Below are 25106 nucleotides of genomic sequence, written 5' to 3'. Positions count from 1 at the left end.
TTATCTTTCTGGTAGACTATAGAATTTTTCTCTTATTGTAATTATATTTGCCTGATTTTCTAGATTCGAGTAGTTTATTCGGCCAACCAGCGAGTGTGAAGGCTTGCCAAATCTAAATAATACAATAGCTTTTCAGCAAGCTACTAATTATTGATTTTCATCTACGGACCGACTTTCCAAATTTCAACTATTATTTTAGTTTTTCAATTAATATTGTCAAACATAGCCCAAATACTTTTCGATTATTGAAATTTTAAATTAAATTAATGTCATTAAATTTCTTTTCTTACGTAAATAAATGACACATTAGATTATATATGTACATAATTGTCCATTCCTTATTTTTACTTAATAATAATATATTTTAATAATGATCACTTAAATCTTGGACTGATTTAGTCGATAATTTAATGGATATGCAAATAATAAAAAGAAGACATGTAAAAATTTTAGACTCAAATGTGCTAATATGTTGACATGTGGCATGAGAATTCTTGACGCAAATTGTTTGATTGGTATGTGAAAGGTGGAGACTATAGAAAAGATTGTTTTGTATATAATACAGTATAGATAAATAGGTTGTTTATTAGTCCACAATCTTCTTTTGACTTGAGTGTACGAGTCTAAACACTGTTGTAAAGTTTGAAAAAGTAAATTACTGATAAATTATTTGAAATTAAAGTGCAAATGACATGTTTTTTTAAAAAAAAATTATATATATATATATATATATATATATATATATATATTAAATACATTACAATAACATAATATCTAATAAATTAATGCATAAATTCAAATAAACAAATATTAAAAGCATTAATGCCCATTATTCTTCCTCCAATACTTTTTTTTATGTAAATCTTCCTCCAATACTTATTAATGAACAAAAACGAAAAAAAAAATGTAATGATGGTTGGTACTTGATAAACTTCAAAAGAAAAAAAAATTATCTTTTTGTCATTGAAAAAAGTTTCAATGTATCCGGACAAAAATTCTGTGATAGACATAAGGATCAGAACCTGCGCAATGATCATATAGATGATCAATTGTATAATTGACTTATTAAATATGATGTATAATTGGATCGTGGGAGAGAAAAGAAAAGAAAAAGTGTAGCATTCACCCGAATTAGAAAGCTTGGGTTGTCACAGTACCCTTGAAAAGGTCAGAGGGTGATGAGAAAATGCAAGCTAAGCATACATGTCATCACAACTCATTTATCTACCACGTTTTAATGCTAGAAAAACGGGTTGTGTGCTTGGCCAATTTGAGCCTGGTCATAATACCATGACACAAAGAAGAGCAAGAGGGAAGGGAAGAGGGAAGAGGGAAGAGGGAAGAGAGGACTGATAGAATAGAATTAACTATCTATCCTTCTATACCTCATCCTTCTTTTTTCTTTCCTCTTACAATCAAACAAATCTTATTCTTCTGGGTTTCTAATTCTTTTCTACATTCAAAGATATCCATAAGCAGTTGGGGCTTATGACACTATAAACACTTTTGTCATAATTATTGTCCCTCCAGTGCTCTTCAAGCAGGTAGCATTCTCTTTTTCCTGTGGTTTTTCATCACCTTTCTCCGTTCGCAAATCTTAAAAAAGGAAAAAACACAAGCCAACTTTTAGATTAAAGAAGTATCTCCATGCATGTAATGCACGCTATATATATATATATATATATATATATATATATATATATATATATATATATATATATATATATATATATATATATATATATATATATATATATATATATTCTTGTCTATTTTGCCGATTATATATTTGACATATCATGAAGCCAATGTTACAAACGTATGTAATGTGAAGTTTTCAAGTTCAAACTATTTGGAATGTCCTATGAGCAAATGATTTTGGTAAATTTGCAGGCGGGGGGAAACACATTTCTTCAAGGCATATTCAACCAAATCAGGGGAATCTAGCTTAGTTGGTTGATAAAAAAAATATTCAACCAAATTCAAAGGTCCAAAATTAGAAGATTTAATAGCCTGATCCAGACCAAATTGAAAAAAAGTCTTACACCCAAAATAAGCCATGTCTCCAAGCACATTAAGAAGAGCCATAGGGGCAGTGAAGGATCAAACGAGCATAGGCCTGGCCATGGTGGGAAACAGCACCTCACTCGCTGACCTTGATGTGGCCATTGTGAAGGCAACAAGGCATGATGAGTACCCAGCTGAAGAGAAGCATCTGAAGGAGATTCTCAGCTTAACATGCTACTCTCGAGCATTCATCAGTGCATGTGTAAACACCCTCTCTAGGCGTCTCAGCAAGACTAGCAGTTGGACAGTGGCTTTAAAAACACTTATTTTGATTCAAAGGCTGTTATCAGATGGTGATCCTGCATATGAGCAAGAAATATTCTTCTCAACTCGCCGCGGAACACGCCTCCTAAACATGTCTGATTTCAGGGGCAACTCAAAATATAATTCATGGGACTTCTGTGCATTTGTGCGCACCTATGCGTTGTATCTAGATGAAAGGCTTGAGTACATGATGCAAAACAAGCGTGGAAAGCGTAGCAGGTTTGCTATTGATGAGGAAGAAGAGGAAACTATGGAAAGAGAAAGTAGATATAGTAGGGAAAGAGAAAAGAATAGAGAAATCTTGAAAGTCACACCATTGTGTGAAATGAAGACTGAGGAGCTATTTTCCAAAATGCAGCACTTGCAATTGCTGGTTGAGCGCTTTCTAGCTTGTCGTCCCACAGGTTTGTAATTATTACGACTAGTAAGCTTGTTTGGTAAAACCTTATTTTTCTTTGCAATTAGGAACCTATATGCATCTTAAAAAATACCATGATTATAAAAGTTTGCTTTTAAAGAACCTCCCAATAGAAACTATGTAGAAATGATATTTGCGCACTAAATTTGTTATTGAATATCCTGCATCTTTATAACAGCTCATAGTTTTTTCCAACTCAATAATTATTTTGAAATATCCTGATAAGTGTACACAAATTCACATTTTTCCAGTAGTTAGTATGAACTGCCATTTCAAACAAGTATCCACTTGTAATTTACCAACATTGATCAAGATGAGTAATCATGCACTCTTAATGCAGACATAGAATTTAGCAACTTACCATATATATATATATATACAAAGCATAAAAAGCATCTTATGGTTTCAACTTAACAGGGAGAGCAAAGACACATCGAATTGTGATAGTGGCTCTCTATCCTATTGTGAAGGAGAGTTTCCAAATATATGACAACATTACAGAAATACTGTGTATCTTCATTGACCGTTTCATTGGCATGGAGTTACCTGACTGCATTAAGGTATATGACATTTTCTGTCGTGTTGGGAAACAGTATGATGAACTAGACTTGTTCTACAGCTGGTCCAAGAGTGTCGGAATTGCCCGCTCTACTGAGTACCCAGAGATTGAGAGGGTCACAACTAAGAAGCTAGAGGTCATGGATCAATACATCAGAGACAAAGCACAACACAAAAAGCTATACATCCAAGAAGAAAACAATGAAGAAGAAGAACCAGAGGAAGACATGAATGCAATCAAGGCACTGCCAGCACCAGAATATTTCCATGAGGAACCAGAAGAAGTGAAGGAAGAGACAAAGGAAGAAGATATAAAAGAAGAAAAATTGGTGCAAACAGAAGGTGATCTATTGAATTTAGGAGATGACATGGTGACAAGTCAAGAACATGGGGACAGCCTAGCCTTGGCACTATTTGATGGTGCTTTACCAACGAGTGCCACTCAAGCCCTTCCATGGCACGCTTTTGATGATGCAGCAGATTGGGAAACAGCATTGGTCCAATCATCCAGTAACTTGTCCAACCAGAAGCCATCATTAGGAGGCGGCTTTGACACATTGTTGTTGGATGGTATGTATAGACAAGCAGCAACAAATATGCAAAGACAAAGTCATGGGATGAATGGCAGTGCTAGCAGTGTGGCGCTAGGGTCAGCTGGAAGGCCTGCAATGTTAGCATTGCCAGCACCACCAACATCAGGGAGTGGTTCAAGTTTGGATAGTGCAGATCCATTTGCAGCCTCATTGGCCGTGGCACCTCCAGCTTATGTGCAAATGTCAGAGATAGAGAAGAAACAAAGGTTATTAATGGAGGAACAAGAAATGTGGCAACAATATGCAAGGAGTGGCATGCAAGGAAACGTTGCATTCACAAAACTACAACCTAACAATACTTATCACATGGGACAGTATCCACAAAACTATGGCCATTATTATCATTAATTAGGAAAAATTTTCCATTAGTTTGCAGTTGTACTAACCCCTGTAGAAATGTTTGTTCTAAACTCCTTGCAGTTTGATCACTGACAAAAGTGTACCCGAGAAAAAATTAAAAGAATATTGGGGTATGATTTCATTTCTCATGTATTCAATACAACATTTTTTTCACAACGCCATTTATCTCCCATCGGCTTAATTGCACATTTGCACTTTTAAGTACTATTGTTGAAACTCGAATTTGATCCCTCATTTTTTTCCTCACAAGGTTGGTACCTCAAAATTTGGCTCCCCACTATTGTACAATTTGACTCATTTGATAATCTCCCATATTCATTAACGGGCCCAGAGGCAAAAACAAGGAACACTACGGAGAAAACAAGTAGCCGCACAATCAAATAGCAAATGCAGCTGGAAGAAACCAGGAATACAATAGAAAACTCTAACACCTAAATACATAGACCATGGACTTGCTTAAGTCAGCAGTCAGCAAGAGCTTCTGCCACTGGTGCATTTGCTTCTCTGAAGATGTGGTTACATTGAAAAGTGCAAGTGGAAGACAGATTACAAGAAAGATCTCTGACCAAGGTGAAGCAAAAGGTGGTAGAGTGAACACCCATTAAATATTGAAATATCAAGCTAATGAATGAAACAAAATTGCAAAGTTAAAATAGTGGTTGGCCAAATTCACAAGAAAAAAAGTAGGGAACCAAATTTGAATTTCAACAATAGCAGCATCAACGCACAACTCAAATTTAGAACAATTTTATGCAAAATCAAATGCTTGAAAACAATTAGCTATGGCTACCTTGTCATTTTCTAAACAAAGAAGCCTAAGGAGCACGAGCATTGACTGGTACGCTTAGTATAAAGATAGACACAGGCAACCCTGATAGAAAATTGCAACAATTCAAGGAAAGGAAGAGAAACTAGTCATTAATACTATAATCAGTGCATAAACAAAAACAAAATTGCAAATTCTAACATCCCCAAACACAAAATATTTCTGCAAAAATTAAAAGCCGAAGATGGCAATCAAACTGAGAAAAGTACAGAGAGTGTGTGAAATTGCAAATTCTAATATTCCATCTAGAAGAGAGATGTTCCTTTTCCCTTCTTGTCACCACCGATCTCAAAGTGCTTGCACCTCTGCAAAACAGAACCACATAGCAAGCATCAACCACGTGTTCAAAACGGCAATGAGCATGTTTGGGAATCAGTTGCAAAATTACTGTTTGAGGCAAAAGTGATTTTGCCAACACTTCTGCGTTCATTTTACTTTTATTCATTGGATTTGCATTGGTTCGTGCACAGCAGCATTTTCGACTGTAAACCAAACATGCACAATAACAATACAAAACGACGACGGAAAGTGATGCTTTACCTTGATAGCGTGCTGCGAGACATGCTTGCATCCTTGGCACTGGAGCCTCAACACAATTTTCTTGGTGGTTTTCGCCTAATTAATTAATTAAAAGTAAATTATTAGCAATAAAAACCATAAGGCAGTGTTTGGGGGAAACAGTAGAATTGTACCTTTTTGTGGAAAACGGGCTTGGTCTGGCCACCGTAACCGGACTGTTTGCGGTCATAACGGCGTTTTCCCTGAGCGGCGATGCTGTCCTTGCCCTTCTTGTATTGGGTGACCTTGTGGAGCGTGTGCTTCCTGCACTCCTTGCTCTTGCAGTAGGTCTTCTTTGTCTTCGGAACGTTCACCTGCAAGCAAACAAAAAACGATAATTGAAATCAAGAGTTGTTCAATCAAACGGATGAGAGTTGAGGGATGAAGATTGAAGATGAGCTTACCATTGCTGCGGAGATCGGTTGAGCAAACCAAAGAGCGGAGCCAAGGTGAAAGCACAATGTCTAGGGTTCAATGGCGAATTAGGGTTAGTTAAATGCTCTTTCTTTTAGGTTGGGCCTTCCAGTTGCATATAGAGAGTCATTGTTGTTCGAGTGTTGCTAGGTGCACCCAGCATTATTGTTGGTGCACCCAGCATTCTAACAAAATGGTAAAATTGTTTCTGCTTGTTTTTCTTCTTACGGATCAAGGTGATCCGTACGTTGATCCGTAAGACACTTTCGGATCAACTTGATCCGCAACTTCCGGATCAACTTGATCCGTAAGAAGAAAAACAATAATGTATTAATTAATTTGTTATATATAGTAATCTATTTTTTTAGTTGAAATTCTTGTAATTGAAAACGATTATGCAATACATGAATGCAAACAGTACATTAACTTCAACATAGTCGAACGAAATTAAATTTCCATCAAATACTACAACTAACTAACTCATGCTAATTTTGCGACAAGGACAACTCGTCTTCCATTTGCGGTACAGGTTTACTGAAAACAACTAAAATTTCTATTGGCCCAATCTTTTTCTAGTAGTTAGACTCAATGAGCACCTTCATCACGTTCTCATTGGTTTTGAGTTCAATTATTTCAAATTTTATAACTTTTTATGAATATTCATGGTGACTTGGTTTCCGAAAAAATAATCGTCTTACCATTTGTGTTTCATCAACACCATAAGGGGGAATTCCACGAGGCGCTACTTGTTTGATCAAATCCTTCAGTTCATCCATGGTACATCCGGTGGGAATGTCAAAGTTTTTGGAATTTTTTCCTGTGAACGAGTAACCAACAAACTCATTTTGGAGTGACATGTGTCCACCTCCCATTGTAATATAGCAGGGCATCATGAGTAGGGGTCATAGTAGTTTCAAGTAAGTTTAAAATACCATTTGGGGTTCTAGCAATGCTACATAATAACTCAATCGGACCAACAAACGAAAATTCATGATTACACATTAACATTGTGTTAACATCAGCATCATCATTCAGTTGCATACATTGAAACCGAAATTGATTACCTGCATACGTGAAAGGCTGTCGGTAGTAAATTTCATCCAAAAATTGCTTGTCGGTTAGCTTAAGGGTATTGTGTATTCTGATTTTTAACGTTTGAAAATCACACCCGTTAGGTACTCGAATAGGAACTGGAGTGGAAGCTTGGAAGGAAACACCACTGTCGTTGTGAACAATGGATCCATTTGGAAAAATAAAACCTAATGTGGAGTTCACAACTGTCTGACTGCTTGTCTCTCCAAAGAATGCCATAGTTTTTTGTAAGACTTGGGTTGATACTGAAACTTGTGCTTTCTTACAAGGTTAGGTTGTGCCATATATATAGATGAGTTTTAATATCAGTGTTGCATTTTTTAAAGATTGAAAATACGCATGCACATGCTTTCTGTATGTGTTGTCAACTACACGAATGACATGACATACTTTAGCTTGCATTAGATCTGCATGTGTAGTCATGCTGTGCAGGGTCCTTTCACGTGCTTTATGTTAATGCAGACAACAATTTATCATACACAGTTTTCCACAATGTGTAGTCAAGTCAGACAACGATATATCATACATGTTTTTTTAGAATTAAGTAATAATTTTGTTGTGGACGTAACAAATAAATTACATGTTCAAAATGATCAGGCATTTATAAATTACATGTTCAATCATCATTTATGTTAACATAGTCTCTCCTGAACATTACGAAGCTCTTGTAATGTTGCATTCTACTAATATATGGATTTGGCCATGACTTCGCTTGCGGATGACAATTGCTAGACCATAACAATGATACAGGCGGTAAGGGACAACGTTCTTTTAAATAAACCTGTTGTGTATGCGAAAAAAATGTTAACTCAATCCTACAAAACTCATTGCATAATCATAAAAAAAATACTTCAGATCTACAATGTACCTTAACAAAATGATTGTCATACACATGACCGATACAAATTATACGATGCAATGAAGAATTTGTCAGCGGTTGACTTCTAAGGGGAAAGAATGTCATGCTTTGTTGTTTAGACAAGGATACAACGATTACGTTATACCTTGATGCAATGACATGTCCCATGTCTGTTATATCCATCCACTTATCCGTTGTCACCTGAATAAAACAAATATACACGTCAAACTTAATTTCAAACTAAAGTCTTAAAAATCAAATACATAAATTACATACCTTGGCCAATTCATGATTATGTACTCCAGAAATCAACTTCACCATCCAGCCTTCTCCTCCAACTACTGACTTGCAACGAAGCTTGAAGGGACACCCACATTTCCTAGTCCCAGTGTCTCTTATGATAAATTCTTTTTTCCTACACTTATATTCGCCACTCCTTTTATAGCCAATTAACACAAACGTACTCCTTCCTCTACTACCTGTGTTTGTGTCCGGCCTTAAAATCACCGCCACAAATCCGTTTTCATGAGCCTCGAATCGAGCCCACCGCAAAACATCCTCTCGACACTCAAATACCTACAAAATCCACATAATTTAAGTTTTCTACCAGTATTCATTTTATTAAATATGTGACAAACATTAACATTATAACTTGAGAAGTCTTGAACGCATCCGAACAATCAACATGTGGTTCATTCGCACCACATGATTCTGCATTTTCATAATCCATATCCCCTCGTTCAGACATTATTTCATACATCCACTCATCTTCATTCATCTAACCAAATCAAACAAAAAATGACCATACAAAAAATTAGTAATTTAAAAGAAAAAAGGAAAATAAATGCAAAAACAGATGCAAAAACAGCAAATACAAAATATGGAAGGATGTTACGGATCAAGTTGATCTGTATCTTACGGATCAAGTTGATCCGTAACATCCTTCCGGATCAAGTTGATCCATAAGCTTTTTCCAGATCAACTTGATCCGGAAGCTTGTTAATACTCTTCCGGATCAAGTTGATCCGTAAGAGACTTCCGGATCAAGTTGATTCGAAACTCATCCGTACGTCCGCGATGAACAAACCACCATCTGCGTACCTCGTTTGCCGCCACTGACCACCGCAAAGCTCGACGCCGGAACCTTCACCTTCACCGCTGCGCTCAACGCTGTTACCCCTACGAACCAGAGGCAATGCCGCACGAAAAAGAGAAAACGAGAAGCAAAGTTTTCTGAAAATGGAGGTAAGAAGCTTTTCTGAAAAAAAAAATTACATTTTTAAGGAAGAAAGGTGATAGGGGCAATTTTTGCATTTAATAGCTTTGCTGGGTGCACCAGCAAAAATGCTGGGTGCACCTAGCAACACTCTTGTTGTTCGGGTTGAATTTTGTGGCCCAAATTAGATTCTTAGACCCTTAAACTCTTCAAACAAAAAATTACTAGACCCTTAAAAAACTATTGGTGGATAAAAATAAAGGGTGGACACATAAATAAAATGCAAAAAAAAAGGGGTAAGATTGAATGGTGACTGGTATTTTTAAGCAAAATCCGAAAAGGCTAATTTCATGAAATAATAATTAGAAAAAAAAAGAAGAAGTTATATATGGACGATGTACATTCTTATCCGATATTAGTTTTAGACCACGTATCGACTTAATTAAAGTACTTTGTCACTAAGATAAATCACATAGTACTAGCTTTTAAATTTTCCTCTTTAGACAAATTGAATTGGCTAGTCTGAGCCAATTTCAATAACATTGTTTTCACACACACATCTATATATAACACCTTTTCATAGTAAATTAATCAATAAAAAATTTAAAGAATTTGTTTGCATACACGTTTACTTTCTAGAAAGATACTAGTAAGCTACTATTTTGGTGTATTTTTAGAAAATAAAAATATATCTTACTAATACATTCCTTCTAAAAAAATAATTGAACATATGTTAACAATCATGGCTACTAACATTAATTCACTAATTTTTTAAAAGAAGTATGGCAACATACTATACTTTCATCTTTTAATAAAACTAAATTACCATTTGATTGGTTAGTCACACTTCACCTTGCATTGATCGATCAATGAAGTGCAAAAGTTTTAAAAACAAGTCTAATTGGTTTGATAGGAAATCAATGTAGTCACTTGGCCAAACGATACAAAAAGTTGGTAAGGAGTTTGATTGCCAATATCTATGAAAAATAATATATTTGTTAAGAAAGATGAACATTTTAAATAGATTTCAATATCTCAAATATTAATTCTTAACTCAGTTAAAAATACCATAGGAGCACCTAAAACAAAAATAATCCAAACTACGAATAAAGAAGCAGATTAATAATGTGTAAGAACCATTTTCACTGAATAGATTGAACTAGTTTTTCAAAAACATTTTTTTAATTCTAAAATAAATAAAAACTCATATGATGATGTTTATATAATAAGCAACTAAGCTATTATACTTATTTAACTTTTCTTTATAAATTTTATTTTATATGATAATAATTTGACTGTAAGTATCATTTGAAGTGGTTGGGCGAGTGTATTCGGATGAACAAGCAGAGAGTGTGTAGTGCGTAGGGTTTAAGATCGCGTTCTTTAGATGAACGAGTTATCTCAGAAGCAGACTCTTGTTGTCCATGGGATTGCTGGTGCTGGTTCGGTGGCTTTAGCCACCGCCTTCACTTACCCTCTTGACACCATGAAAGTCCTCATTCAGGTTCTCACTTTTTCTTCATTTTAATCACTACCTATCTATATCAATTGCTTCAATCTCGCTTTTTCTTTATTCAAAGGTTGGTTCCAGCACCGGTAAAGAATTGGACCATGCCCATGTTTTGACCAGACTACTCTCTGTATCCGGCAATGCAGGTAATTGTAAAGCTACTCTTTTTTTTCTCTTCTTCTGGGGCTTAGGCTTAGGTCATGTTTCGATAAATTTCTTCGTAACCGCTTATTGAAGTAGAAAATACAGTAAGATAAAAATAAATGAAATAAACGTCTCGCTTGAGTTAAAATTAGCTTATGCATATGTTAAAGTCAGCTTTTTGGAGAAGCTAAATGAGAGAATCCTCTTTTAAAAAAGCTGATTTTAACTAATGCATCTGTTACTTTTAGCTTATTGGAGAAACCTATCCAAGCAGGCCTTTACTGAATGATAAGTTGCTTAGGAGAAATCCTGAACCTTAAATGTGTGTATGCATGATAGACACGAGAATGCTGGATGATGATGGACACGGTTTACTAATTCTTAGTAGTTTGTGCGCTGGATTAATAGAAAAGGGCTTTGTTTTGGCATTTATATTTGGTCACATGGTACAGGTTTTGTGAAGCTAACTGCATGTTCTTATTGGTTTCTTGATGCACAAACTGTATATACACAGTATGTTAACTCGGTTGTCTTGTTGTATTTGGGCATTTTAGGTTTGTTCAATGGTTTTGGCTGGTTGTTGGTTGGAAGGATTTTTGGTCTGGGAGCACGATTTGGGGTTTATGAAATCCTGTCTGCCTTTTATAAAGGTAATTCCCAAGTTTTTCTTTGACTTCTTTTGTAAGATTTTTCATGAAATGAAGTGGTACTACTTTGTTTTAACTGCTTATGGCATGTTTCTCTTTTGATCAGTCATTCAAGATTGAAGTTTCAGTATGTCTGTAGATTGCGTGGCATTGTGTGATTTTGAGATGACCTTTTGATTGTTTGACCTAGAGTTCATTACTTTTTCTTTTTCTTTTTGATTTTCATGATACCTTTTTGGAGTCTGTTGTTTGCAAATTACAATTTTTTAGTGCATTTCTTTTTTGGTGGAGAATGATTTGGGTGCTCAGAAGTAAATTTTTTGGCACTTGGCAGATGGTCGGGAAAATAATTATTTGTTTGCTTCTGAGGCTCTTTTGGCTGGCGTGGTAGCTGGTGCCATTGAGGCAGTCATAAGCTCTCCATTCGAACTCATCAAGCTTCGTATGCAAGTTAGCTCTGCTTCATATGTTCCTAGCTCCAACTTTGCTTTGGAAAAGGGGGCTCGTACACCTTTAATTGCAAGATTACTTCATGGCTGTTATCCAGACAGGAGGGCATTGGACCAATATATTGGTCTCATCTCCACCCTAAAAGCCAAAAATACAAACCTGACCAGTGCGTTGCTAGAGTATCCATGGACAATGACAGGATCTGGGAGTCCACCATCAGTTTCCAATGTCAGGAGACCATCTGACATTATATCTTTGGAAGGATGGAGCACATTATGGAGAGGTCTCCGTTCTGGAATTGTCCGAGATTCTGTGTTTGGTGGCGTATTTTTTTCGACCTGGCAATTTCTGCACCAAGCAATGCTAGATTGGAAGGCTGCAGGGATGAATCCTCCACCCAGGTTCATATCTTATTCAATAATTAAATGAACATTTATTTTGTATCAAACTTCCTTCTGCTATGTTTAGTTATATTTTTTTTAGGAAAAGTAGCTTTGTGAAAAAATTCTGATTGCGGAGTGATCTATCTACAGCGGATGATTTTTAATATTTTTTTTTACATTTTCTACTTTTTTATTTCCTTGTACATAGATTGAGTTGTAATAATCTGTATGTTCAATAGCAATTGTTTGTTTTGTGGCAGTAAATTCTGGATAGGGTTAATGTGGATTAGGTTTATGGGTTTCTTGTTTTTCATTTTATGTTTGAATTTTTCTAAGTGGATATGCTATTCTATGCACTTGTACTTCCAATTAAACGAGTGATCTGCATCAAGAGAACCAATCGGTAGCTGTCAGATACTTGATGCATTAAATTATATATTTTTTCATCTACTAGTATTTTTACATTAATTAGTTTAATTGCAAGTTTAATTATTATTTTTTGGTCTAAGCGTGCTTGTCCTGACTCAGGTTAAATGAAGAAGTCGGTCCATTGTCTCCTTTGACTGTTAGTCTTACTGCTGGATTCTCAGCTTCAGTTGCTGCTGCTGCTTCCCATAGTTTTGATACTACAAGAAGTAGATCGCAGTGTACTGTGCTGCCAAAGGTATGAATAATGCTGGTTGTTATTGAAAAGTTTGAAACCATGCGAATTATTGTCTTTGTTCTGATTACTCTTTCATGTCAAGGTCTTGGTGTTAACCAGAAAAGGAAATGGTTGTGTTTGAATATTTTCTATATATAGATTTTGGTATTTTATAGCAATATCTTTGCACTAAGAATTACTTTTCTTTTCTGACAAAAAAAAATATATTTGAAGAACAGGAGTACAAAGGACAAGGAGGCCAACATAGTCTACTTAAACTAAAGAAAAGTTAACACATGAATACAGAGTAACTCTTTAAAGTTTAATATCTACATTCAACCAAATAGAACAAAACCATATCATGATGATGCTGCAAAAAAAATTCTGTCCCTTATTAGGTCCAATGTCAACATTTTTCTTTATTATCCAAGACCTCAGCGTGTTATTAAAAAAATTTCTGTTTTGCCTGATAGGATGAAGTGTTTTTCTATTTCCAGAGATGTTCCTCTATTGTCCCAGCAATCAACTGTAGGATTCTGTCCTGATAGTCAGCAAGTTTTGTGTTTCCACTTTCCATACTTGCTGCCCAAAAGTTTAGTACTGATATCTAGTTAGTAAAGTCAAACTTTAAAACTAAAGATAGTGAGGCAAAATGCTTGAATTATGTACGACTACATTAAGCATGGTTCACTGGCAGGTTAGTTTGAGAAATTGTATTCATATTTCCACAAGTGACCCACAACTCACATGTGGATCATACCAGTGTTCTTTGCTTAAACTAAATCTTGATGTTGTCATGCAAATTTTGATTAATATTAATATCTCAATAAAGTAAAACAAATACAGTAATTTCATTTCATGTATTTCCTAATTGCAACCAATCTGATAGCAATTCACACTTTGTATGGTTCTAGTACATCTCTATGGAGAGAAAGATTCTGAAGTGGAAACGACCAGGAAACAAGTTTGAAAGAATTACTGGGATCCATCCTTCTGACAGGGGTGTCTTGTTCCGTGGTATTGGTTGGCGAATGGCTCGCTCTGGGTTGGCTTCATTCATTATTGTAGGAAGTTATTTATTTGTTGCTGATCAGCTTGCTTCTAGTTTGACTTAATTACCACTTGATACCCCCTTTTTGGTTAATATGTAATGTTTACTATTTTTCTCCTGGAGAAGTCACATTTGGGATGCTGCTCTGTACTAGTTAGTAAAGAAAAATAGAAAGGAGACAGTAGAAAGAGAGGAGACTGCATTTGTTCTATACATATAAAAGATCCTTGATGTGGGGATTCACTATGGGAATTTGATTTTTAAATTCTCTTATACAAGAGTTTGTACCTTCCAATGACTGGTAATTAAATAAGAGTATGCATTTTCTGTATGTTCATGTATTGTAGCATCCCTTTCTTTCTCTGAGTTTGAATATAAAAGTAATTAGCTTTATGAACCATGTGGTCATTCTTTAAATTTTATACCGACCTTCACATTTTGCCTAATTACACCACCCACCCACATCCGTTTTTCTGCCCTCGAAGCAATTTTTGTATACTTGTATCTAACAATTGTATTTATTTATACAGCATGTTCTAGTATTTTGGTAATACAAAATACAAACTATTTGCTTATGAACTTCATATCCTTAGCCTGTTTATGTGACCCCCTTAATTGGGTTAGCTTTCTCTTGAGAGCCCTCATGGTGCAAAACCACAAGACACTTTTTTTTTCCTCTTTTTGTTTCCTTCATATATTAGGACCTTTGTCCCTTGGGCGACAAGTTCTCCCCCTTTAGCACACTCAAAACTCACTCAGTATTTTCACCTTTGAACGCCTTTTCCCTTTTGAGTAATCCCTTTGTGTGGGGTTGACTTATTTTGAACTTTTCTGTTGACTTGTGAGGGTTGCATGGGTGGGTTGGTATAATTAACTTCACTCAAAAGCTACATAGGTATTGGCCTCACAATCATGCTCTCTCGTTGTACTTTTTGCCATTGTAAGGGGGAAACAAATAATTCCTAGAAAACAAGCAAGCCAAATAAATGGCCAATAGGGTTGGGTTAGATGAGTACTTCTCAAACACCTGCCTTCCACTTTGTGGCTTTCAAATACATAAATTTTGTTGCAATTGCAAACAACCAAAGCTTTATGAACAAGGTGAAAACCAAGGCCCATTTGGGGAGGGTTTTCATGACAGATCATAATGACTTCCAATTTCATTTGGCATTTTCAACTTTACAGGTCCAAATATAGTTTGTGAGATTGAGAGCCACAAAGTATAATTATGTGGTTCTTCTAAGTAATGACTTTTGGTCTCTTTGAAGTTGCCACCGAAAATCACACCTCTCTCTCTCACACTCAAGTCACATGTGTTATGTTGATAAGCAAGCACGAGTGAGATGATTAGGAGGTTCAGTGGTTACGAGCTGATTAAGCAATGAAATAGTATTAATTATTATTATAAGAAACAACGGAGGGAAGGTAGAGTTGTTTCGTAAACGATGGACTCGTGGACACGAAGATTGAAGGGGGAACATACTTAGATAAGACAAAACCTCCACTTTTTTTTTTTTTTTTCATTTAAGTACAAGTTTCAGATGATGGATTCTATCTTAAGATTTCAAAGCACGTTTTGACTTGTGTGAAGAGCCACATGACTTTGAATTACCATTTTAATCGAAAACCAAGAATTATTTTCTTACAATAAGATTGTGCGAGATTTTCTATGACCATATAAGAGATAGAAGGAAAAGAAAGAAAAAAGTGTGTAAAGTGATGAAAACTAATATTATAAGAAAATATTATACGACAATTAGGGGTGGAAATAGGCCAGACCATGCCAGGCTTTAAAAGGCCTGAGCCTAGCCTACGATTAATTTTTGAGGCCTGAGCCTGGCCTATAGCCTATCAAAGGCTTTTATTTTGACTCGGTCTGTCCTTCTTAAAAGTCTAGCCTAGCCTGATAGCCTATTTAAAAGCCTATTTAAAAATCTTCTTCACATTAAATCTTTAATATTCCTAGTTATTTTTACCAAAAAAAAAATAACACACCTTCTATAATAGGCTAAACAAGGCCTTAATATATAATTTGTCTTAATTTTTAATCTAACGTTAATTTAGTTGGTAGTCCTAAAAATATATTAATAATATAAACAGAAATCACCAAATGATATAAAATAATCTAAAACAAAAGAAAACCTCATACTTGAGGTAGTATCATCGAGGTAGTATCATCCAAGTCTATCAAACCAACATATTAATTATTATAACAAAAAAATAAAGTCTACATCTCCATTCTATTTGAACAGAAACGGTGCATAAAATATCTACCAATAAAATTAATAGTAACGTCATTTCATCATTAGCTCCTCCATATTCACCATAAGATAAGATATGATAGGATATGATTGATTTTTGTATATGAACGTAATAGGATATAATAATATATGATTTTTGTATAGGAACATAATAGGATATGATAAAATATGATTTTTGTATAGGAACGTAGGATATGATAGGATATGATTTTTATTTGCTCTAGAATATAGTAACGTAATAAAAGAAAAATGAAACCTAATAGGAATAGAAAAAGGAATTATTAACAGAAAAAACTAATAAAAATAATGAGAAATATAAAGAAACTCACACCTTGTAATTAAAATTTTACTTAATTATATGAATGGAATCTGCTAGTTGTTTTAAAAAATAATATTAATTGTACCCAAAAAATAATATATATATATATATATATATATATATATATATATATATATATATATATATATAGGCCGGCCTATCAGGCTTATAAGGCTTTTTAATAAGCTTAAGCCTAGCCTATTTAATTTAATAGGTTTTTAAAAAAGCCTGAGCCTAACCTTTTAATTAAATAGGCCAGGCCAGGTCAGGCTTTATGTAGGCCAGGTCGTAGGCCTCTGTAAGCCGGCCTACCCTATTTCCACCCCTAACGACAATATAAGTATATGACTTATTAAAAAATTACTTCACAGTGTGACTTGAAAGAAAAGGTGTATCCAAATTCTGAAATTGTAAGAAGACAATTTCAGTGTGGTATTGTGGTTTGATGCTGCCAAGTACTACTTTGTTTTATTCCTAACTGAATGCAGTGACTAAGTTGTGGAAGAAGATTGCTATAATTATTCATATTGTTCCTCTATATGCAGGACATTAGAGAGTGAATAAAAATGATGAGATGTAATTGATTTCCTCTTGTTAGTGGATTTAATACACGGGTCAAATAGTTTCATCCTTTTTCTTAGTAGCTTTGAGATGTCAGTTATTACATTACTTTAGTTAATTAGTATAAAGCGAAACATAAAGGTAATGCTATGAAAGCTTATGCCTGTTTTTATCATAATCCTGAAATTTCAACATCCTATCAAAACCCAATTATTAAACTTGAAAGAAATATATATATTTGTCGAGGGGCAGTGTGATGGCCCATATTCTTTTGTATTACCTTTCTTTAATTTTGTATTTGTCTTTCACTTTCATATTTTTTAGTATGACGATAACTACAAGGTTTTGATTCTTTTGAATTTATAACTTCACAACCTATCCAAGTTCCTCACGAAAAACGAAGTTTGCTCCACACAAAATTTTCCTTTGGAAAAACGGAAGTTGTATCGTGGTTTTTTTTTTTATTTTTAAAAAAGGTGTTAAATGCCTTTTTAAATATAAAACAAACAAGCTATTAGTATTCGCTACAAATCAATATTGTATTAAGCACGCTATTGCCAAAAGAATCATTGCAATAAGTTGACTTCAACGCTGATGTTGTTAATTATACCATTTGTTTCACCAATTAACTAAACATACTACTAGAAATTATTATAAGTATTATATATTCTAAAAAATATCCCTTTTTATTTCTCAGAGTATGTTTTACTCGATAAATGAGGGTTTTTTTTGGAATACATGACACTAATTAAAGCGAGGACTCCTTTTTAACAGTTTTTCTTCCATACATATAAATTTTGAAATCAACCTTAAGACTACTTACATAAAATATTCGAGCTCTTTCTATTTGAAACAGTAGGTGTATGATAAAACTTAAGATATCAACAAATATTATACGCTAGCACTCCTCACGTATGAAAAAGAGTTTTCGTGAGAGAAATAAAAATTATTTCAGTGATAACTATTTCTCGAAATATATTGGTTTTTTGTAATTGACTAAGAAATGCAAATAAGTTATTTTTTATTTTTTTATGTTAGATTAAGTTTAAATTTTATAAAACAACTTATTTTTGTGGATAACAAAAGCTATAACTTCTATTATTTTTTCTCTTCGTGAATAAAACATTTTACCGGCATTAACTACGGCGTCAAATCATGTCAAATATAATGTAAGCTTCATTATATCATTAATTAACGGATATTGTATTAATTTGAGATAGATACTAATTAATGATGAAGATACCCAATAATGGAGTTCTCAAATTTGTGATAATTTGAAAGAAAGAATTTGTGATTTTTTTTATTATTTGGCACAACGATCAATTTGTGATTATTGATTTTTAATCCATCATTGTATTCGAAGTTTGTCATAAAACTTTCAAAGCTCCTGGTCATTATCGTGTCTGTTCTAGTGGATATGTAAGGGGAGAGAAGAAAGAACCTCATGAATGAGGTAAGCATCATGGACTGGTGTCACTCATTTTGTGATGACAATATATGGATATAATATAGTGCTCGTCTTGGTGCTTTAAAGCATGCGAAAGCTTGCATCACACATGACTTGATGCTTCCCTAAGCAGGAACCCATATGCCATAAAAACAAAACAAAAAAATAAAATAAAATAAAATGTTCCTTAGCATTGTGACACAAGACAACTAGCTAACAAATACCATCAAAGTAGGCAAAAGCTATAAAAGCCTAATAGGACTATTGCCCAATGTTCAGTTGGAAGCATTCCCTTACAGTGCTCAATGGGCTCCACAATCACAATCCTCCTCAAGTTTCATGAATATAAATCTAGCTCATTCATTCTCTCAACACTATCCCTTGCACGTGAGGATCCAAACTCCCAATTGAGATGAGATAAATCCCATGGCTTTCAATTTCACCACTCCCTACCCCAAAAGAAAATTAAATTTCACTTTTTTTTTTCATTTGTTCTATGAAAATATAATCCATGTTTTAGTATAAGGGTGAATTTTGCATTGGCTTCTGAAGGCCTAATATATAATCCATGTAGTTAATCTCATCTTATTAAGACTTTTTTTTTAAGCAAAAGGATGTGCAGAGATAGCAAGGTAGGGGCAAACATTCTAATAAGGTTGACATCCTTGTTTCTACCTAATCTCTGTTGCACCAAAAGATGTTATATATAATAAAAAAAAAAGGAAAAAGAGATAACAAGCATGGAGGATAAGACTTTGTTGCTGTTCTTCTATGAAAATATCTTTAAGTGCACAAAACTTTCATGCAACAGTAGTAAAGTGATTATATGCTAAATTGATGATACATGTAAAATTAAATTAAGAAACAAGAAATAGACCTTTTGCATATCTTATCTTGAATTGGAGGAATGAAGACTCCTATATTAATGGCTGAGAATAGATACTAGATATGTGATTATCCACGTGTTGGAATAAGGACTAAAGAGCGTAGAATTTTCCAAGATTGACCTCTGCTTGTAGTAGTGAATGGGATCTTTGAAAGCATAACGTCACACTGCATATTGTTTGGCCACGAATTTCATCTAGTGCCCCACTTGAAAGGCTGCTATATAGAAATCTAGCTATAGCGACTTCACTGATTACAATGGCAGCTAAAAACTGCTAATGCATTTAACTACAACCAGTAAATAACAATATTAATAATAATGATAACAACAATTAGCTTAAACTAATATCCTATTTGGATATAAAATGCAGCTAACTAGATCACTTGCATAATCATCTAATTTGGCAAACTTATTTCTTCAAGATCATCCAATGACAAGAAAACTTCATCCAAACAAGAGAGTTCTGTACCATCACCATCATCATCGTTATCCTGTTCATAAACTTGACATATCACCCATTTATTATGGTCCTGAATCAAACAACAAAGTAAACAAAGTTAAAATACAATCAATTATCAAAGATAACTTTTCATATCAAAATTTAGCTGATCAATGATAGTTGTTAGTTTTTGTTAATTATGTTCCGTAAATTATGTGTGCACTACGTACTAACTAACCGGTTTAGGTTGTGATCTTCTTTTAGATGATCTGCTAGAGGAATCAGAATCTAATAGACGATACTCTTGCATTATCCAATTGGTTGTGTTACCATCAGGGGCTTCTCCCAAATGGAACACATAATATTTCTTCATGCCAACTCTCTTATTGCTTGAGCTTGAAACCACTGGCTCTTCCATTCCCATTGGCATCCAATAACCATTGCCAGTGACCCTATTTTGTGTCCTTCTGCTGTAGTAGTACCATTGCTTTCCCTCTGCCAAAGCTCTACCTGCAGCAATGCACAACCACCACACTTGATTAATACACACCAACTTCAATTTAATAATCTCTACCTATTTGTCATGTCAATCTGGCATGGATTTTTCTCTATGTATGTATTGAGACTCTTTTTTTTTTCGAAACATTTCTGTTCAAGACACTGCCGCCACTAAATGTATGCATCTCTCTCATTGGCAACTCACGTGGAAATCCGCGTACTAAACATAGACACTTCTCTCAACATAAATTCGAACCTTGGTTATTGATACATAAATTAATAAAGAATAGTGGATGTGTATATATAGATGTACCATGAAGTTCCCAAGGATCATATGGGTAGAGTTCAAGATCAGGGATGACATCTGGATGGCAAGGAAGAAGGTTTGCCTTTCTTTGAAGGAAATGAACAACAAGCTCTTCATCTGTGGGGTAGAAGCGAAACCCGGGTGGGAGGTTGACATTGTTATCTCCCATTTTTGGAGCAAAGGAAGGAAGGTTGGAGTGAAAGAGCAATGGAAAATGAAGGTGGTGGGTGACAAGGTATATATGGTGTGGTATTTATAGAATTGTGATGCAAAGAAGGGAAAGAGAGAATAAAGACTAAATGGAGATATAAGAGACTGACGTGAAACTGAAGTTGGTGTTTATCACATACAAATACAATACTACAATACTGCTTATACATATCTCAATATTTTATCAAGTGTTTGATAAAAGTTTTGAGTACTTTCAGCACTCAACATCAAGCAAGCAAGGCGGCGGATAACAGAACGTGATGTACCACTTAGCCAAAACGAGATCTCCTCAAACTATGTTGGAGAGAGAGAGGCTTGTGTGTGAGAGCGAGAATGTTGTAGCTGATTCTTTTAAAGTCTTTTTAGTTGATTTTTTCATTTTGGAATTGCCACAGTTAATTTTATTCCAACTTTTAGAGAGAAACATGTGAAAATTTCTTTTAGGATGATATGTTAGGTACATACCCTTATATGCATTATTTTATATTTATACATTGTTACTGTTTTTATATATAAGTTTAAATGTTGAATATTTGTATCTTAAATTTTCATTTTTTTGTCAACTATAATCAATGACTAAATTTTTATTTAAAGGATTAATCTCTTTTAATATGTATTTTTCTATCAGTAAGAGCCAATAATCAAATTTATACCTATATTTAAGGAACAAAGATTATCTATTAATTAATCATATCACACCATATTAATTATTTATATATTAATTTTATTACTTTGTATTAAGGTAAAATGGTGTATATATAGTTGAAGTTTGTAAGACATTTATTCTCTCTTTTGGGTTATCATCACACTTCATGCTGATATCATCTATGAGCATTATACACGTGGCACAAGAGTATGGTTTAGGTATTGGGAGAATTGAATTGGGGTGTGACCGACCTGTTGGAGTATACCTATATTTGCTTCACAATTATTAGCAATTATCATAGGATTTTTAGATTTAAATACAAGGTCTTTTTGTTTGCTTTCTACCCATATGCTTTTGCCTTGCTTTGTAATCAATGGATTAGTAGTAGGAGTAGCACAGTGGGAACTGCACATACATTCCACATGAAACAAAGCAATCAAGTGAATCAGCTATTTATTTTTTTGAAGGGGCCACGAGTTTAACTGATTTGCTTGAGTCATTGGTGGGGCCAAAGAAGCCCCCACATTATTTATATAATTAATCAATTATTAAATCTTGCATAAGAAAGAAACAAACATATAAAACTCTACTAACGAACGACTTTGCTTATAACTTTTCCAACCATAAATTACATTTTGCAGCTCTATTATTATATATTTTCTTCTGATTTAGGAGGTCAGCAATTATAATTTTTCCATTAAAGTAGACAACATTATTCTGTTTCTGATGGCTAATCTTAAATTTTGTAGTACCATTTGAGTCCAATTATAACCATGTCGAGATATAAAATGTTTGAAAGTTACTATTTGCAGTGCAGGGTGTTACAGTGTCTTTTTTTATGTCATTATCTCCCTTTAAGGTGGTACCAACTTCCGAGAGACTACAACCAAACTATAGGCATCAACAACATAAAACATCAAGTTTTAGTTTCAAAATCTTGGTACCATATCATGTTAATTTAAATTCCCAAGGCTTTGTACTAGGTTCGAAAGTTACTTGCACCAATTTTAGGTGTAATCTATGATACCCTTCCAAGAAAAAGAAAAAGAGAGGGAGATCCGAGTATTTTGTAAGCGGATGTAGAAGCACTACCATCTTGTATTAATTTTTTGTGCCTTAAAAAAAAATAAAAATTTAAGCCTTTAAAAAAAATCTTGTATTTTTTGTACCTTACTATCTATAGTTCTATACCCCATTTCTGGGCTCTGGTGGACCAAGAGTTGAGAAAACAACCTTGCATTTGTAAGGCATATTTTATCCATAAGGCCCAGTTAGCAACATTTCCAAGTGTATGAACTTAGTTTTTCATCCCCGTTCCACATGGTCATTGACTTTGGTACTTACCCTAGTCATCAGATTGGTTGTCGGTGCTTATTCCACAAAGAAATTTCTCATGCATGTTGAAAATATGACTAAATATTTAGTTTAGTTAAAAGATAAAAATCATATTCTTATTTGAAGTTGTCATCATTTTTTTGTTAAGATTGAAATGTTAATATTAGAATTTTATGCTACACTTTTCCTACTTATAGAGCTTAGGAATACAAATTTAACAAACTCATTTGCTTAATATATCTATAAAATGATTTTTTTTTTCTTAAAAAAAATCCCAAAAATACACGCCATTTGTGTTTTCTTATTTCTGAACTTATCCATCTATGATAACTTCAGAAATAGTGATACTAGTGAAAGAGTTTTAACTTACAAAATGTTGCAATTCTATTTTATACTTCTGCAAGTGTTAGCATATTAACACACTTTTCTAATATACTTCATTATTTGTTGAAATTTACCAGGATTCATAAAGTCATGTATATGGCTCATTAAAATAAAGAGTTAGACTCAAGTGATTTCATAAAATCTAATAATTTTTAGTCAATAACAAGTACTTGTGTTTGAAAGTATTTTGTTAGTATTTCTCAACATTCCATATATTGGTGGAACATATTTCCAAATCAAACGGCACTGACACATAGTTGTGACATTTTGTGACTTAAAAGTTGTGACTATAGCATATAGAGTGGTTCTATGGTGGGGTTTTCATGAGAAAGAAGGCTAGTAGATTGTAACAAGGACAAGGACTAGAAAGCGTATAGCATCCCTCTGTTCCTGCTAACCTTTACTAGGAAAACATCAATCCTTATATGAGAAAGACACACACACACATCAAAATGGATAATTGCTGGAGCATTCACAAGTTACAGTCAGACTCATAATGCAAAAATTTCGGTACATTTCCATTTCATTGCCACATTCTGAAGTAATTAGTCACTTTTTAGATGATCGAGACATCCAAAAAAAAATTCCCAATTATACTAATACTTTCCTCTTTTCTTTTTAATTACCTGTTATATAATACACGTTCAAGCTCAATTAGCAAGAGTGGAAGTATGCTAAAAGAGCATTATCATGCTCCAAATGGAATATTGAGCACGCAAGTTTTGCTGACTAAGATGATGGTGTTACGGTAATTGAGTGGTGGGTCTGAGTTAGGCATGTTTGGCTCTCATACTATCTTATTCCTTTATGCTTTTCTTATTATTGGCCGACATCAAAAGGGTAGGGAGAAAAATTAAATACAATTATTTATACACACCAATATTTTACTGTGTCCAGTAGTAGTTGCTACATTGAGTAATCAGTTGTGAAGTACTGCACTATCACCGGACAAGGAAACAGCACAAGAGTCTTTTTCTCATAGATTTTTTTCACCTTTTCAACAGCAAAACAGTTTAACATTTGAGATATGTAATGGAGGACTGAAAGTCTTGAAATTTTCAACTCCTTTAGTATTAATCAGAAGGATACAATACCATTTTAGTTTCTGAAAGTGTAAAGGTTATCATGTTAGTCATTGAAAGTACAAAAATTCAAAATAAGTCCCTTAAATTTCAAATTAGAAACTTAATTACTTACTGTCACTTTAGTTCAACATGTGTTAATATTATCATGACTTTTTGAATTTTGGACTAAAGTGATTGACAGATAGCACCTTCAGGAACTTCTTTTTAATGTCTTTACTTTCAGGATCTAACCTGACAGTGCTATATACTTTCTTGGATTCAAATGGTGTTTGACCCAAACCAGAAGCACCCATTTAAAAAAATAACAACTGACTCAGTGTTCTATATGTAAAAGATCACTGGATGTGTCAAATTTTCTGTATGAAACACAGCCTTTGGTTCCCTCCCATCATTTCACACCCTAATAGGGTGGTATTGAAGCATAGCTCTAAAGCAACACTAATAGGCTGCATGTGAACTAAAAATTATTTTGTTGTTAATAGTCAATGTTGAAGTGTCAACATATAATGGTTTTGGGGATCTGACTGAGAAAGAAGGAACGTGTAAAGTGGAGAATAATTCACTCAAGAATTCATTCAAATCCACTTCGACATTAATCAGCAATAACAACCAATAACAATAAGCAATAATATATTGTACAATGTGTTTTTGGTGTTTTTATTGCTTGGATCACTA

The 25106-nt window shown here is 34.1% G+C and overlaps 4 protein-coding genes across 5 annotated transcripts; 2 read left to right on the top strand and 2 right to left on the bottom strand.

The window, feature by feature from the left end:
• The first annotated feature begins 1317 nt into the window (after positions 1-1317).
• LOC114412592 (putative clathrin assembly protein At4g02650) lies at positions 1318-4425 on the top strand. Its single transcript, XM_028376547.1, has 3 exons — positions 1318-1544; positions 1894-2735; positions 3167-4425. The coding sequence occupies exons 2-3, from the start codon at positions 2060-2062 to the stop codon at positions 4246-4248; spliced, it is 1758 nt and encodes a 585-aa protein (XP_028232348.1). The 5' UTR covers positions 1318-1544; positions 1894-2059; the 3' UTR covers positions 4249-4425.
• Positions 4426-5151: 726 nt separating this feature from the next.
• On the bottom strand, positions 5152-6200 carry LOC114412593 (60S ribosomal protein L44). Its single transcript, XM_028376549.1, has 4 exons — positions 6049-6200; positions 5779-5958; positions 5627-5701; positions 5152-5391 (listed from the first exon to the last, which is right to left on the bottom strand). The coding sequence occupies exons 1-4, from the start codon at positions 6049-6051 to the stop codon at positions 5332-5334; spliced, it is 318 nt and encodes a 105-aa protein (XP_028232350.1). The 5' UTR covers positions 6052-6200; the 3' UTR covers positions 5152-5331.
• Positions 6201-10514: 4314 nt separating this feature from the next.
• LOC114412591 (mitochondrial coenzyme A transporter SLC25A42-like) lies at positions 10515-14390 on the top strand. Of its 2 annotated transcripts, none has more exons than XM_028376546.1 (6): positions 10515-10729; positions 10806-10881; positions 11434-11529; positions 11861-12377; positions 12888-13023; positions 13242-13895. In XM_028376546.1, the coding sequence occupies exons 1-6, from the start codon at positions 10613-10615 to the stop codon at positions 13293-13295; spliced, it is 996 nt and encodes a 331-aa protein (XP_028232347.1). In that variant the 5' UTR covers positions 10515-10612; the 3' UTR covers positions 13296-13895. The 2 variants fall into 2 exon arrangements, with proteins under 2 accessions (XP_028232347.1, XP_028232346.1); XM_028376545.1 differs by lacking the exon at positions 13242-13895 and adding an exon at positions 13917-14390 and having other exon boundaries at positions 10516-10729.
• A 4992-nt stretch (positions 14391-19382) lies between these two features.
• Positions 19383-21253, bottom strand: LOC114412589 (NAC domain-containing protein 104-like). Its single transcript, XM_028376544.1, has 3 exons — positions 20778-21253; positions 20205-20476; positions 19383-20057 (listed from the first exon to the last, which is right to left on the bottom strand). The coding sequence occupies exons 1-3, from the start codon at positions 20938-20940 to the stop codon at positions 19923-19925; spliced, it is 570 nt and encodes a 189-aa protein (XP_028232345.1). The 5' UTR covers positions 20941-21253; the 3' UTR covers positions 19383-19922.
• Positions 21254-25106: the final 3853 nt, after the last annotated feature.

Source organism: Glycine soja, chromosome 5 (genome assembly GCF_004193775.1).
Source record: "Glycine soja cultivar W05 chromosome 5, ASM419377v2, whole genome shotgun sequence".
NCBI lineage: Eukaryota > Viridiplantae > Streptophyta > Magnoliopsida > Fabales > Fabaceae > Glycine > Glycine soja.
Note: the sequence above shows the minus strand (reverse complement) of the source record. Positions and strands in the feature narration are given on the sequence as shown.

What these genes read in the sequence shown, in the direction of transcription:
- LOC114412592 (XM_028376547.1), top strand. Translation starts at nt 2,060, where the DNA reads ATGTCTCCAAGCACATTAAGAAGAGCCATAGGGGCAGTGAAGGATCAA. An exon ending in TCTAGCTTGTCGTCCCACAG is followed by an intron (nt 2,736 to 3,166) that starts GTTTGTAATTAT and finishes TCAACTTAACAG; the next exon opens with GGAGAGCAAAGACACATCGA.
- LOC114412593 (XM_028376549.1), bottom strand. An exon ending in AGCCCGTTTTCCACAAAAAG is followed by an intron (nt 5,702 to 5,778) that starts GTACAATTCTAC and finishes TTAATTAATTAG; the next exon opens with GCGAAAACCACCAAGAAAAT. An exon ending in TCTCGCAGCACGCTATCAAG is followed by an intron (nt 5,392 to 5,626) that starts GTAAAGCATCAC and finishes TCTGTTTTGCAG; the next exon opens with AGGTGCAAGCACTTTGAGAT.
- LOC114412591 (XM_028376545.1), top strand. Translation starts at nt 10,613, where the DNA reads ATGAACGAGTTATCTCAGAAGCAGACTCTTGTTGTCCATGGGATTGCT. An exon ending in CCATGAAAGTCCTCATTCAG is followed by an intron (nt 10,730 to 10,805) that starts GTTCTCACTTTT and finishes CTTTATTCAAAG; the next exon opens with GTTGGTTCCAGCACCGGTAA. An exon ending in CCTGTCTGCCTTTTATAAAG is followed by an intron (nt 11,530 to 11,860) that starts GTAATTCCCAAG and finishes GGCACTTGGCAG; the next exon opens with ATGGTCGGGAAAATAATTAT.
- LOC114412589 (XM_028376544.1), bottom strand. Translation starts at nt 20,940, where the DNA reads ATGGGAGATAACAATGTCAACCTCCCACCCGGGTTTCGCTTCTACCCC. An exon ending in TGATCCTTGGGAACTTCATG is followed by an intron (nt 20,477 to 20,777) that starts GTACATCTATAT and finishes GCATTGCTGCAG; the next exon opens with GTAGAGCTTTGGCAGAGGGA. An exon ending in GAAGATCACAACCTAAACCG is followed by an intron (nt 20,058 to 20,204) that starts GTTAGTTAGTAC and finishes TGTTTGATTCAG; the next exon opens with GACCATAATAAATGGGTGAT.